Below are 11,164 nucleotides of genomic sequence, written 5' to 3'. Positions count from 1 at the left end.
CCGCAGCAGCAGCAGCAGCAGCGCAGCTCGGCCTCCTGCCCGCCCTCCCCCCCTGCCTGCCGCCCTCCCCGCTCGCAGCCTCGCCTCGCCTCACCCCGGCCCCCCCCCCCGCCAGCCGCCGCCGCCGCGATGTCGTCCGACAGCACCCCCGAGTACGCCTCCTTCTTCGCCGTGATGGGCGCCTCGGCCGCCATGGTCTTCAGCGGTGAGCGCGGGGCCGGGGGGGGCTGAGCGGGGGCAGAGCGGGGCCCTCCCCGCACCTCCCCCCCCCAACGCGGGGTGCCCGCGGGGCCGCGCCGGGCGCTGCGGGGGCGGCCGCGGCCCCCTCCCCCCCCCTCCCTTCCCCCACCCCGGGAGCGCGCCGGGGAGGGGCTCGCGCCGCCCCCCCCCCCCCCTCCATCCGGGCACCCGGCAGCGGCGGAGGGGTCTGCGCGCGTGACGTCACCGCGGAGCCCCCCCCACGTGACTGCGGCGCCAGCGGGGGCGGCCCCGGGCTACGGCCTCGGCCCCCACCCCCCCCCCCCCTTCCCCTCCTGCATCCCGGGTCCGGCTGCTGGGACCCTCCCGGGGCCGTGCGGGGGAGCCCCCGGTGCGGTGCGACCTGGGGGGGCCTCACGGGGCTGCCCCGGTGCTGAGGGATGCAGCAGTGGTGCCACAGCTTGTGCTGGCTGCCCCCCCCCAGGCTCCCAGCTGGGGACTGGAAGCGCTCGGCCTCGGAGCTGGCTCTGCCTCGAGCCCTGTGTTGCTGCTGCCCCTGCCCTCGGCTTCTCTCACACTAAAGAAGCCTCCCAGAGGGTAGATCTGGAAGGCGAGCCTGCAGAAGCTGTTCCTGGTTAAGCTGTGCGGGAGGTCAGGCTGTGTGAATAGTGCAGTGTGCAGGAGGCTGTAAAATGGCTCTAAAATGTCCAGGGGCAGCTGTTCGGCTGTGCTGGTGGTGTGGACCCATGGCTGGTTTCACCCCAGCGGTGTTCCTGGCTTGTCGCTTGCCATGGAAAGGCCTGGCTGGGTGTGTCGAGTCCTGGGTAGTGCCCAGCAGCAGGATGCAGATGTCCGGGGCTGATGGCACCTAGTGGCCTGCTGCCGTGGAGTTCAAACGCTGTACTCGTGCCTTACACATTAGGGCTTTCCTGAAAACTGTCTGGGGTGCTACAGAAACCAACCTGAGACTGCTTGACCTGCCTGTCAGCTGGTGACAGCAGCAGAGGAATAGACCGAGTTGATTGTAGGAGAAAAATGAAATGAGAGTTGGCAGGTGAGTGCCTTCAATAGTGGCAGTGATTAAGATCTTCAGTGACTGCTTCCTCAAGGCAGCTCAGTATTTAATTCCTCTTCCAAAATCCTGCTGGGAGCAGAAGAGCAGTGTGCGGCCTTCCAGGGCCTTTGTGCTGTTTGCTTCAGCAGAAAGCACGGTGAGGGACGCAGAGATGAGTCAACGTTCTAATAAAAATCCAAAGCCTCGCTTGGCACATCTGAGCTAGAAGTGCAACCACCCAGATGCTGCAGGTTTGGTGAACGTTGTATTGGGAGGCTGCAAATTCAAGAAGGGTGGTGCTGGGTAGCTGCCTGGGTGCTGAAGCTGTGCTGCTGAGGATTTGGTACCTACGTGACTGCTCTGCTGTTGCAGAGTCTGGGTCAGATGATCCTCAGAGCAGCAAGTTGGAGCGTTTGGTCTCTTGTTGGGGCCTAAGCACATCTGGTGAGGTCATTACTGGAGGAAGTCTAAATGGAACGCAGATAGTGCTGATGCAGAGCTATTTCTCAGTTGTGAACATAACTGAATTGCTTGTTTAGTGAAGTAACTTGTTTAAGGAAGTTTGGCATGGGTGCCAGCACGGAGTGAGCTGAAACTTGCCGTGTCATGCAGCTTTCTGGGTTGGGATGTGGTTCCGTGGCATGTGCTGGTGCTAATTGAACTGTTCTAAAAGCAAGCTTCAGAGCAAGGACCCCAGGCCACTTGGACAAACAGTGCAGAAGCAGCTAAAGATGGGTGGTAACTGGCGCAGTGATCACGTCTGACTCACGGATCTAAAGATCAGATTCTTGTGGGGTTTGGATTTCAGAGGCCTGTTTGTAGTAAACATGTTGAGTTTCATACTGTCCGGGCTAGTTTGATGTGAAAACAGGCAACTTGAGGCAGTGCTGTTTGATGTTTGCACATTAACAGCTGATGCTCCAGAGATAGCAGAACTCGTTCTGGTCAGCCAGTGCTGATAGCAGCTCGGGAGGCTGGAGGAGGCTGCTGTGACCTTGGCTGTTGTGGAGCCTGCTCACTCACCGGCTGGTTCCAACCCATTCTGGTAGCCGGGGTTCCTTTATTCCCCGTGTCCCACGGAGCTGGCTCAGTGTCAGGTGCTGTTGAGTGATCAAATTGTAGAGGCTTTTCCATGTGACTTCTGCTTGCCAGAAATGAAGAAGCACGATGTTGGGAAAAGCTGCCTGATCCTGTGCGTGCTGAGTCTCCCAGGAGGATGTGGTGGCCTGGGCTCACTGCTTGGGGCCCCCAAAATGGGAATTGGGGTCCTGCTTGGGGTGGGCATCTGCTGTCATGGGTGCTGGATCAAGCATCTGCAAGGCTGCTAATGAGGAGGGCTCTAGCCAGCGGTGTTAAGGTTCATCCTGTGTCCTGCTTCGCATTGCTGCTGCATATTTAACAAAACACTCTTTATTTTAAACTAGGGACCCCAGTGCTGTAGCTGTTGGCAAGCTAATTAAGCTAATTAAGTGGCCATCCCACCTGTGCATACCCCACCCCCTGAGATGGCTGGCTCAGAGCAGCACTCCTGCAGCTGACAGCCCTGCAGCTGCGTGACTCTGGTTGGTACCCTTGAGGGCAAATGGCACTTGAACATCCTGAAATGCTGGCTCTTGGTGGGCGGGGAGGGGAGGGGAGCTGCAGTAAGGATGCGTGGACCTCATGGAAGAGGAGCTTGCAGGGTCCTTGGGTGCAACTTGCAGGTAACAAAATGAGATGGCAGAACAGAGGCGGTCTCTGTTCCAAATCAGAAGAGCTCTGAAGGCCGAGTGGTGGGGGCAGGAGCGCTCAGTGGGTCAAGGAAGCTACAAGGAAGGATGTAATTTCCACTCAGTAAATTCTAGGGTCTGGAACTTGGAAATCAGATCTGGCATTGGTGCAAACAGAACCAGTCCTTAACTATCGGCTCTGCAAGACCTGGCTGAAGCAGGTGTTGTGCTGCTTGTGCTCTGTACGTGGTGGGATTCCTGTCTCATCCCAAAGGCACGGCAGACTTTGAAGCCTGGAGGTGTTTGCCCCCTGGTGGGAACACGCAGAGCAGTAGCAGTTGAGATGACTGCCGGGTGCCTCAGGATCTGCTGGTCAACTTCCTTTTCCTTCCTAGATTCAGCCTTTGTGGTCTGTCCAGAGTCTGGTTGCAAGCTGAGAAACTACGGCCTGATAAAGCTCTAGGTGATTTAAAAAATAAAAAGTAAAAATGTAGCTTCACAGCAGTGTGCTTCTGTCTGCTTGCTGCCTTCACAAAACAGCAAAGCACAACCTGCTGGACTTGCTCCCTTGCAGTGGGGAGCACAAGGCCGAGCTGGTTGGGCCATGTGCGTGTCTGAAGGTTGCTGAACACGCTTCAGAAATGAGGCTTGGGAGCTGTGGATGCCTCCTGTGAGCGGCTGGTGTGAGCTGTGAGTGTTCCTCTGGGCTGGTACGTGGGGCATCTCCGCAGCCAGCACCTGCAGTGGAGTGGTGCACCCCAAAATGGGTCATCTGTGGGTTGCAGGAGGGCTGATGTGATAAAGGAATGTAAGTAACGAGCCACCAGGCCTGCTGCTGGTGGCACCAGTGTGCCCTGCTGCTTGCTGGAGAGTAAGTGTGCTCCTGGGGAAGGTTAGGTCCTACCATACCGATTAAAAACGCTCCTGGCTTCTGTGTGGTGTAGCAGACTGCACACAGGACCAACTGCAGAAGTCCCAGCTCCTCGGGCAGCTGCCTCGTACCCCTTCTTATTCTGGGCTGCCGCTTCTGCAGCATAACCGTGAGGAGCTGCGACTTGAAAACACTTCAGTTCCCAAACGTGCTGAACAGGAGCGATTGCCTGTTAGCCTTGCAGGCTGATTCTGAGGATTTTGACAGTGCTGCAAGCTGCTAGCTCTGAGCTTCCTGGAGTCTGTAAGGAGCTCTGAGCACTTGGTGCTGGCTGGCAGGAGCTCAGTGTGAGCTGGCAGGGTGTGCTCGCAGCATCCTGCGCTGCACCAACAGCAGCGTGGGCAGCAGGGCAGGGAGGGGATTGTGCCCCTCTGCTTTGGGCCCCAACACGAGAAGGACACGGAGCTGTTACAGCAGGTTTGGAGGAGGGCCGTGAGGATGCTCGGGGGCTCCTCTGCTCTGAAGCCTGGCTGGGGTAGCTGGGGGTGCTCAGCCTGGAGAGGAGAAGGCTCCGGGGAGACCCCACAGAGGCCTCCCAGCCCCTGTAGGGGGTTATAGGAAAGGTTACAGTGCGCCCTCTTTGGCAGGGGTGTAGTGACAGGGCAAGGGGGAATGGTTTTAAACCAAAAGAGGGTGGACCTAGATTAGATATCAAGAAGGAATTCTTTACTCAGAGGGCGGTGAGGCCCTGGCACAGGCTGCCCAGAGAAGCTGTGGGTGCCCCATCCTGGCAGTGCCAAAGGCCAGGCTGCAAGGGTTGTGAGCGACCTGGTGTGATGGGAGGTGTCCCTGCACGTTGCGGGGGTTGGATGCAGGTGACCTTTGAGGTCTCCTCCAACCCAAACCATTCTCTGACCCTATAAATCCACGTGCCCTTGCGTGCAGTCAGGGAAGGACAGGGAAGCACAGCCTCCATGGTGCTGGAGCAGCTCCCTCACTCGGAGCTGTAGGGCGCTCATCTCTCACCCCATGATCCCTGGGGATGGGCTGCGGCCCTCAGCCAGCAAGGTCTGGGTGTGTGCGGGCTCAGGTGCTGTTCCTGGAGCTGCCCTTCCTGGGGAGATGCAGATGTGCGCCTGAACAGCTTTTCTTCAAGGCATCCATGGAGTGTTACTGTCAGCTGGTGCAGAGCTGTGGCAAACTTGGTGTGGAGGCACACCAAGCACATCAGTGGGGGAAAAACTGAAATATTTTCTTTTGAAAATGACCACGCTCCTGGAATGGCACAGCAAGGGCTGTATTTGACCTGGGTGCAGCCTCCTGCAGAGTTCTCCAGCTGACTGACAACTGCTTGAGAATGAGCAGGTCTTCAGGTGAACCCATGCCTCCTGTCTGGTTGAAGGCAGGACTCCCCGCTGCATGTGGGAGCCCCTCTGATGTCGGATAATTATGGCAGGCTCCAGAGGCAGGTCTTTATCCGGGATGATCTCTCAGATTTCCAATTGCAGTGCCGTTGTCTGGTATCACTGCAAGTTTGACTTGTGTCACTCGCTCACTTCCAAATGCAAGGAAATCCAGCTCATTGACGTGCTGGAAACCTTTCCTCTGCCCCTACTGTGTGCAGACATCTTCCCATGGCGGGAGGCGCTGGCTCTGAAGGGACCCAATGGTGCTGCACTGTGTGAGGCTGCTGCTGACCATCCGTATGCTTGGGCTGAGCACAAGTGGGTTCATTGCAACTGCTGAGACTGCAAGAAGCAATATGTCTGCAAGGGGTTCTTTGACTTAAAGGCTTCTTACAGTCACTGGAGGTGCACGTCTGACTGCAGAAGTTGTCCGTGTGTGCCTGCAGAGCTTCCCAGGAGCAGTGTAAGGCTCCTGGCAGTAGCCCCTTCCTTACTGAGGGGATGTCACCCGAGGTGACGGGCAGCTAACTTAGCTCAAGATTACCGTGCTCAGTGCGTGACCTTACTGAATGTCCTAACTACAGCTACAGAAGGTTGGTCCCATTACTTCCGCAGCTCTCTTCACACCTAGCTCGCTGGGACTTCAGAGAGCAGCCTTCAAACTCATCCACCACGTTCTAGTGGTGTGCGAAGCGCATCTGCTTCCAGCATTAGCAGGTGGCAGGGTGTGTGGAGCTGGCCGAGGTGCCGCTGGGTGGAAGGAGGTGGGGCTGTGCTCCGGGAATGCAGTGCTGCTGTAACGGGGAGCTGTGTGAGGAATGCTTCTTGGGCTAGTGAAGAGTGAGCCGTAAGGCAGTGGAGATGCAGCGAGCTCTGGTGTAAGCCTGCTGGTGGAGATGCTGATGAACAAGAAGCAGCTGTGCCAAGCTCTGGGACTGGGTGTGTGGTGTTTGGCCGTCTCCTCACTGGGAGTGTAGTAGCTCCTCAGCACCACCCCAGAATTCGAGCTGTGTCAGCTAGCTGCTGTATGTGCCCTTCGTATGTTAATGCATTTAAACGCAGTGAAAGGTGTAAGTTGCCTGTCTTCTAGAATTGGGAAGTGATAACTGGGAATTAACAAGCTTGCTTTGATCATCATCCTGCCCCGAAAGCTGAAGGCTGGCTTTCTGGAAGTGGTGTTACAAAACCAGCTGCTGTAATCCATTGCCACATGAATGGCAACGCCTCTCAGGAACTTCAGGCTGGGAGGAAGTAGTGACTGATCTGGTTTCGAGTAGTGAACTTTGCTTCTCTTGCAAGCCTTTTCTCTTTGTGGAGAGAACTAAAAAAGGCTAGGTAAAGAAATGGCCTCTGCCAAATGCTTTGCTTTGGATGTAGACAGTCTGAACCTTGATTCCCCTGGTATCCAGTCCCTCGGAAATACTTCCTCCAGAAGAAAGCCTTCCTAATTCCAGCTAGAGCAACTCCATAGCTGTCCTAAGCACTCTACACCTAAGCAGTAGAATCATTGATATTGCTGTTTGACTTTATACACTTTTTGGGGGCTTAGCTTGCATTTCCAGGTGAAACTTGTCTCCTGGTTTTGGCTTGTGCTTTCAAGGAAGCTGCAGAATTGGAGTGGTGTAGTCCTGAGCAGCTTTTTACATCTGCCTCCTTTATAGCTAGGACTTTAAAAGGAGGAGGATCCAGGCTGCAGGAGGCTAAAGAGCTTTGCTAATGCAGAACTAATTTGTAGTTGATGAGGCTTTCTGTTCAAGTCTTTGTAACTAAAATAACTTCTGGTAGTGAGTCCTGTGTTACTGCAGCAGTAGAACCCTCATTAATCTTCTGAAGTTTTGCAATGCAAAGCAAGGAGGATTACTGCTCAGCTTTTGGCTGCATGAAGTTGCCTCCCAATACTGAGAATTGGGGAAGTGCTTAGCCTAAGCCCTCTGAATACCTCGGCGACTCCTTTGGGCCACGTGCGACATTCTGCACTTGAAAACTGGTGTAAGAGGCAGCAGCAGGTCTTCGTGGAACAGCCTCTGCTAGAGAAAACTTAGTTCATAAAAGTGATGGACCAGAGTTGCGTATAAGAAGTTCTGAACAGTCCAGACACTTGAAATCCCTGTAGATTTAATGCCTGTTCACCGAGGTCACTGGAGAGCAAAAGAAGTTTCACTGTAGTTAAACGGGACTGTTACCTTTGAATGTCAACCTGGTGGTATCTGAAAAAGCTTCCCTTGTAAACAGCTGGTCGTGCTGCTTCAAGTGAGACTGTGGATGGCTGCGTGCTGTCTCCTGGGTGGCAGTGAGTGCAGGTAGAGGTTTCTGAAATGCTGCGGAGTGTGGCTGAAAGAAAAGGGGTCTTTCTGAGTAGTTCAGAATCACAGAATGAGGTAGGCATTGAAGCCCGTGTGAGACTGGTATAAAACTTTCAGGACAGAAGCTATTTTTTTGGGGTAGTACTTCGGAACTTTTGGTTCTAGCAGCTCTCACCTAAGGTGACAAGTCTGTGTTCTGCCTTGAAAAACAAGCTTTGAGTTTGTGTGTTAGTGGCTGCATGTTCAAATATCTGTCAAGGTGATCAGCGGGCCTTGGGGTACGGTTATTGTGACCATCCCTAAGCTGTGAGCTGTGCCGTTCTGTTCTGTGGCTCCAGCGGCTGCAATCCTGAATCCTTCACAGGCAGGGTGTGCATGGAAGGAGTCCCTTCAAGGGCTGAAGCGCAGCAATAATACGAGTGTTCATTGCAGCTTCAAAATGTTTCTGATGGAGCTGAAACTGCATGTTTAACTCCAGGTCAAAGCACTGACCAGATGCCTTTTGTGGTAGAAAAGGCCCCGTGAAGGATAGCAGAAGGCAACTTGTTAAACATGGGCTGATTTCTTAAATGCACCCAAAGTATCTCAAAGTTCAGCAATGGGTAAACCTACTTCTGTCAGGTAACAGCCCCCTGCAGTAACAAGACACTTTTTTTTTTCTCTAGTTCAGCTGAGCCTCTGCAGTCAGGGTGCTGGGAGGGCACAAATGCTGAAGTAACGTGTTCATATTCAGACCTTGGGGTTTGGCTACTAAATGGGGAATATGTCTGCAGGGGTGTGTGGCTAGCCTCACGGCAGGGTGGCTTAGAGGATGTTCTGTGGCCAGTGGTACTTGACTGGCACCATTTTGTTTATCTAGTTCCAGTCTGGGACTGGTAAGTCACTTCCCCATCCCCTAAGGGAGTATTCCCGTCTGACAAACCAAGCAGTCAAGTGACTCTTTGACTTGCACAATCCTTCCTCTTGCTGACCTCGGCTGTCCTAATGCTGCAGTGTAACAAAGGCCGTGTTATTTGGGGACCTGCCTAATGTTTTCTTTTTTACCTTCCAGCCTTAGGAGCCGCTTATGGAACCGCAAAGAGCGGCACGGGTATTGCAGCCATGTCTGTCATGAGGCCTGAGCTCATCATGAAGTCCATTATTCCTGTCGTCATGGCGGGTATTATAGCTATCTACGGCCTCGTAGTGGCGGTCCTCATTGCCAATGCCCTTTCACCTTCCATCACACTATTCAAGTAAGTTATATCCCTGCTGGTGTCATTGAAGTCTGTTCTATCAATATTTTGATGCTGCTGAATGGGTAGATTTTGCTGAAGACCCTGGCAGGACTGTTAGCACAGCTGGCTGTAAATGCTAACTGCTCCTAACCCAAGCTCTGCAGTACAGACTGGGTTTCAGCTGTCCTACCCAGGGCCTTAGCCTCACCGGTACTGGTGTATTAGCTAACATCGTAACAGCAGACAATATCACTGCAAGTAACGTCATGGTTTATGGCTTGAATGAAACTGTACAGACAGTCTGGGGATAGGAGGGTGAGTTTGTTTCATGGTATCAGATTCTAGAGCTGGAGTGCACACGTTTTTCCAGGAGTTAATGAAGGTCTGAATAGCTCTCCTGTTGCCTGGGAAGTGCAAATGAATAATTAATAATGCTTGCTGCTTTACATCTTGGTAAAGCAATCCTCAGGCTGTACATCGTACCTTCGTACCAGCTATAGTCTGAAACTTAATCTCAACTTCTGAGAAGAGCTGGAACTGGCGTGGCTGTCAGAGCAGAACAATGCTTCTGTGAGGCCTAACAATCGGTACCGATGCCGCTGTACATCAGTAGCAGGTGAGCACTGTGTTTGGCTGAGCAGTGAGCCTCGATCCAAGGCAGAACAGGTCCTTTGCAGGTACCCCTGCCTGGAAAATCAGGCCGTTCTTGTCTGACATACAGGAGGGGCTAACATGTATAACTCCTGCAGCGCAAGAGGCCTTGGAATGACCTGGCTGTGCTGCGGCAGAATAATGGGGCGGGGAGTTTAGCCTGAAGTCAGAGGGTTGGGTGTCCTGTTGCTTGCCACTGAATCTTTCCTTCTCTGTCCTACAGGAGCTTTCTTCAGCTGGGTGCTGGCTTGAGCGTGGGCCTCAGTGGGCTGGCTGCTGGCTTCGCCATTGGCATCGTGGGTGACGCAGGTGTACGGGGAACAGCGCAGCAGCCCAGGTTATTTGTGGGCATGATCCTGATCTTGATCTTCGCTGAAGTCTTGGGTCTCTACGGCCTCATTGTTGCCCTTATCCTCTCCACAAAGTAAATGTCGCAGTATGATGTAAAGAGATGTAACAAATCAACATTTAAAGCTCCAGAATGAAAATGGTTTCTCCAATGTGTACAGTTGTCCCAATTTGGTAGTTGATCTCTTGTAAATGCGCAATGTACGTTAGTGACTCGTCTGTCCTGTGTGTATTTCAATATTAAATTGGATGGGCTGCTCCAAGCCTGTTGCATGGCTTGGGGTGGCCTGCGTGCAATTTTCCACCCATTGCTGTTAGTACTTTATGTATAAATATGAACTAGAAATGTAATTTTTCTCTTCACTGGATGTTTATTTATAAAAGACTTGACATGTTCATACATCTATGGAGCAAGGATTTTCAATTTCCCATGCTATATATATTAATCTTATATATAGGTAGATTACACTGTGGGGTCAATTGTAAGTGCAGAGAATTCCTTGGATGTAACTTTGATTCTAAAGATTGCTGTAGTGTCCTGGTATTGGAGTATGAGAATTTCGTGTTTTATTACAGCAATTGTCCGAAACACTCCCGTGTTTCAGTAGTAACTGCGTATGCTCTGGCATCAGAGTTGTGCACCCAGTGTTGGGTTACAAACTTCTACCATGTTTCCAAATAAAAATTCCTCACTACATTGCTGTAATGACTCCTCTGCCTCTGATTTAATGCTGTAGCTGCTCCTTTAGGAGGAGGAGAGATTCCCTGGAGGGGAGGCAGGTTCTTTCAAGTGACTGAGCACTGCACAAGAGTCATGTCATCAACTGCTAAAGCGTTCCCTCTTCTTGGTCAAAGAGCAATGACTGCTGCTTCTAACTGCTGCACAGGGGAGCACTTGAGAGCAGGAATGCGAGGCTGTTGCAGTGCTTGCCCCCTGCCTGCCTGGTGCATTTTGCTCTGTGTTGTACAGCGGTGCCGTGTAGCTGACTGCAGCATGACCTGACCAGGCCCAGTCATGGCGCAAGGGTGCTGGCTGCAGCATGTGACAAGGAACAGGAGCTGCCAAGGAGCTTGTAGGCAGCTTGTCCTTCTGATTGCACTGCAGAAACTTGGCTGGATGGAAAGCTGCACTGTTAGTAGCAATTGCTGCTGGAGTACCTGAACAATAGTCTCATCAGCAAAATGGGTTCATTCAAGAACTCATATTTTTAACTTCCAAATCAGGAGCATTCAAGCTGAGAAGTTCTGCTCTTGCAGCTAGCAAATACTGAAGCAATCTCCTCTTGCCTTGGGGATATCTGAATGTCACAGCAACACTGGAGCTCACATGGGAGATGTGTTGGAGCTGTAGTGATTGTTCCAAGTTGCATTTGGGAAGTTTGTCACCTTAATCTTGCATAGTTTGGA

General features: G+C 52.8%; 1 protein-coding gene across 1 annotated transcript; it reads left to right on the top strand.

The window, feature by feature from the left end:
• On the top strand, positions 1–10,454 carry ATP6V0C (ATPase H+ transporting V0 subunit c). The gene is made up of 3 exons (XM_027469134.3): positions 1–205; positions 8,593–8,776; positions 9,633–10,454. The coding sequence occupies exons 1-3, from the start codon at positions 130–132 to the stop codon at positions 9,835–9,837; spliced, it is 465 nt and encodes a 154-aa protein (XP_027324935.1). The 5' UTR covers positions 1–129; the 3' UTR covers positions 9,838–10,454.
• The last annotated feature ends 710 nt before the right edge of the window (positions 10,455–11,164 follow it).

The sequence above is a fragment of the Anas platyrhynchos genome, chromosome 15 (assembly GCF_047663525.1).
Source record: "Anas platyrhynchos isolate ZD024472 breed Pekin duck chromosome 15, IASCAAS_PekinDuck_T2T, whole genome shotgun sequence".
Lineage (NCBI taxonomy): Eukaryota > Metazoa > Chordata > Aves > Anseriformes > Anatidae > Anas > Anas platyrhynchos.
This window is presented reverse-complemented; position numbering and strand designations above follow the sequence as displayed.